This window comes from Lolium perenne, chromosome 6 (genome assembly GCF_019359855.2).
Source record: "Lolium perenne isolate Kyuss_39 chromosome 6, Kyuss_2.0, whole genome shotgun sequence".
Lineage (NCBI taxonomy): Eukaryota > Viridiplantae > Streptophyta > Magnoliopsida > Poales > Poaceae > Lolium > Lolium perenne.
Genome location: NC_067249.2, coordinates 247,184,358 through 247,187,943, shown reverse-complemented (window position 1 = coordinate 247,187,943; position 3,586 = coordinate 247,184,358). Strand labels below are relative to the sequence as shown.

The 3,586-nt window shown below is 45.0% G+C and overlaps 1 protein-coding gene across 1 annotated transcript; it reads right to left on the bottom strand.

The window, feature by feature from the left end:
* Positions 1 to 221: 221 nt before the first annotated feature.
* LOC139832687 (uncharacterized) lies at positions 222 to 611 on the bottom strand. The gene has a single exon (XM_071822500.1). It carries the CDS (start codon positions 609 to 611, stop codon positions 222 to 224), a length of 390 nt encoding a protein of 129 aa, XP_071678601.1.
* Positions 612 to 3,586: the final 2,975 nt, after the last annotated feature.

Genomic DNA, 3,586 nt, shown 5'->3' with positions numbered 1-3,586 from the left:
TCCTTGACCATCTTCCGAATCCGGATAGAGAAGCGGCATTGGAAGAGAAGGTGAGAGGCCGTCTCGTCACGACACCGACAAAGAGGACAAACTCTCCCATTTGGCCACCCCCGCTTTGCAAGCCGGTCCGCCGTCCAAACGCGGTTTTGGATGATGAGCCATGAGAAGAGCTTGCATTTGGGAGGAGCCCACACCTTCCAAATGATGGAGTCCATGCAGGATCAAATTGTTCCCGCGAACTGCGCCTTATAAGCAGACGAGCAAGAGTAGGCGCCATTGTTGGTGAGCTTCCAAGTGATGGAGTCTGGAACATCATCATGAAGAGTGAGCTGGGATGTGTGCGACCAAAGCTTGATGAATTCCTGCAGATTTTCTACCGAGAGGCCCGCCGAAGTATCGAGGTGTAGGACCCAAGCATTGTCGGCAATGGAATTCCTCACATTCCAGCCCTTCTTCTTGGACATGGCAAAGATGGAGGGGGCAATGCATTTGGCGCTAACTCCATCCGCCCAAGGATCGTGCCAAAAACTCGCTTTATTCCCATCCCCAATGTTGACCTTGGTGAGCGCGTGGAAAAGCTCCATATCCTCCTCGTTGCAAGGGTTTTCCATCCCAACCCAAGGCTTCTCCGGCGTAGTCCAAGCTAACCAAGGCCAACGAAGGGCGTAAGGCCCTCCCAAATTTCTCCATGTTGAGGATGCCAAGACCACCAAGAGAAGTGGGGCGGCAGATGATACGCGTACAGCACGCGACCGTTGGGAACCCCAAGAGAAAGGTGTGATGCGTACAGCGGCAAGTTTTCCCTCAGTAAGAAACCAAGGTTTATCGAACCAGTAGGAGCCAAGAAGCACGTTGAAGGTTGATGGCGGCGAAGTGTAGTGCGGCGCAACACCAGGGATTCCGGCGCCAACGTGGAACCTGCACAACACAACCAAAGTATTTTGTCCCAACGTAACAGCGAGGTTGTCAATCTCACCGGCTTGCTGTAACAAAGGATTAGATGTATAGTGTGGATGATAATCGTTTGCAGAAAACAGTAGAACAAGTATTGCAGTAGATTGTATTCGATGTAAAAGAATGGACCGGGGTCCACAGTTCACTAGAGGCGTCTCTCCGATAAGAATAAGCATGTTGGGTGAACAAATTACAGTTGGGCAATTGACAAATAAAGAGGGCATGACCATGCACATACATGATATGATGAGTATAGTGAGATTTAATTGGGCATTACGACAAAGTACATAGACCGCTATCCAGCATGCATCTATGCCTAAAAAGTCCACCTTCAGGTTATCATCCGAACCCCTTCCAGTATTAAGTTGCAAACAACAGACAATTGCATTAAGTATGGTGCGTAATGTAATCAACAACTACATCCTTAGACATAGCATCGATGTTTTATCCCTAGTGGCAACAGCACATCCACAACCTTAGAACTTTCTGTCACTGTCCCAGATTTAATGGAGGCATGAACCCACTATCGAGCATAAATACTCCCTCTTGGAGTTACTAGCAAAAACTTGGCCAGAGCCTCAACTAATAACGGAGAGCATGCAAGATCATAAACAACACATAGGTAATAGATTGATAATCAACATAGCATAGTATTCTCTATCCATCGGATCCCAACAAACACAACATGTAGCATTACAGATAGATGATCTTGATCATGTTAGGCAGCTCACAAGATCCGACAATGAAGCACAATTAGGAGAAGACGACCATCTAGCTACTGCTATGGACCCATAGTCCAGGGGTGAACTACTCACACATCACTCCGGATGCGACCATGGCGGTGAAGAGTCCTCCGGCAGATGATTCCCCTCTCCGGCAGGGTGCCGGAGGCGATCTCCTGAATCCCCCGAGATGGGATTGGCGGCGGCGACGTCTCTGGAAGGTTTTCCGTATCGTGGCTCTCGGTACTGGGGTTTCGCGACGAAGACCTTAAGTAGGCGGAAGGGCGGAGTCGGAGGCGTCACGGGGGCCCCACACGCTAGGGCCCCCCCCCCCTGGGCCGCGCCACCCTACTGTGGCGGTGCCCCGTGGCCCCACTTCGTCTCTCCCTCGGACTTCTGGAAGCTTCGTGGCAAGATAGGCCCCTGGGCGTTGATTTCGTCCAATTCCGAGAATATTTCCTTACTAGGATTTCTGAAACCAAAAACAGCAGAAAACAGCAACTGGCTCTTCGGCATCTCGTTAATAGGTTAGTGCCGGAAAATGCATAAATATGACATAAAGTATGCATAAAACATGTAGATATCATCAATAATGTGGCATGGAACATAAGAAATTATCGATACGTCGGAGACGTATCAGCATCCCCAAGCTTAGTTCCTGCTCGTCCCGAGTAGGTAAACGATAACAAAGATAATTTCTGGAGTGACATGCCATCATAATCTTGATCATACTATTGTAAGCACATGTAATGAATGCAGCGATCAAAGCAATGATAAATGACATGAGTAAACAAATGAATCATATAGCAAAGACTTTTCATGAATAGTACTTTCAAGACAAGCATCAATAAGTCTTGCATAAGAGTTAACTCATAAAGCAATAATTTCAAAGTAAAGGCATTGAAGCAACACAAAGGAAGATTATGTTTCAGCGGTTGCTTTCAACTTGTAACATGTATATCTCATGGATATTGTCAATGTAAAGTAATATAACAAATGCAATATGCAAGTATGTAGGAATCAATGCACAGTTCACACAAGTGTTTGCTTCTTAAGATGGAGAGAAATAGGTGAACTGACTCAACATAAAAGTAAAAGAAAGGCCCTTCGCAAAGGGAAACATTGATTGCTATATTTGTGCTAGAGCTTTGATTTTGAAAACAGGAAACAATTTTGTCAACGGTAGTAATAAAGCATATGTATCATGTAAATTATATCCTACAAGTTGCAAGCCTCATGCATAGTATACTAATAGTGCCCGCACCTTGTCCTAATTAGCTCGGATTACCTGGATTATCACCGCAATACATATGTTTTAACCAAGTGTCAGAAAGGGGTACCTCTATGCCGCCTGTACAAAGGTCTAAGAAGAAAGCTCGCATTGGATTTCTCGCTTTTGATTATTCTCAACTTAGACATCCATACCGGGACAACATAGACAACAGATAATGGACTCCTCTTTAATGCTTAAGCATTCAACAATAATTAATTTTCTCATATGAGATTGGGGATATTTGTCCAAAACTGATACTTCCACCATGGATCATGGCTTTAGTTAGCGGCCCAATGTTCTTCTCTAACAGTATGCATGCTCAAACCATTCAACTCATGGTAAATCGCCCTTACTTCAGACAAGACGGACATGCATAGCAACTCACATGATATTCAACAAAGAGTAGTTGATGGCGTCCCCAGGAACATGGTTATCGCACAGCAAGCAACTTAATAAGAGATAAAGTGCATAAGTACATATTCAATACCACAATAGTTTTTAGGCTATTTGTCCCATGAGCTATATATTGCAAAGATAGAGGATAGAAATTTAAAGGTAGCACTCAATCAATTTACTTTGAAATGGCGGAGAAATACCATGTAGTAGGTAGGTATGGTGGACACAAATGGCATAGTGG

What these genes read in the sequence shown, in the direction of transcription:
- LOC139832687 (XM_071822500.1), bottom strand. Translation starts at nt 611, where the DNA reads ATGGAAAACCCTTGCAACGAGGAGGATATGGAGCTTTTCCACGCGCTC.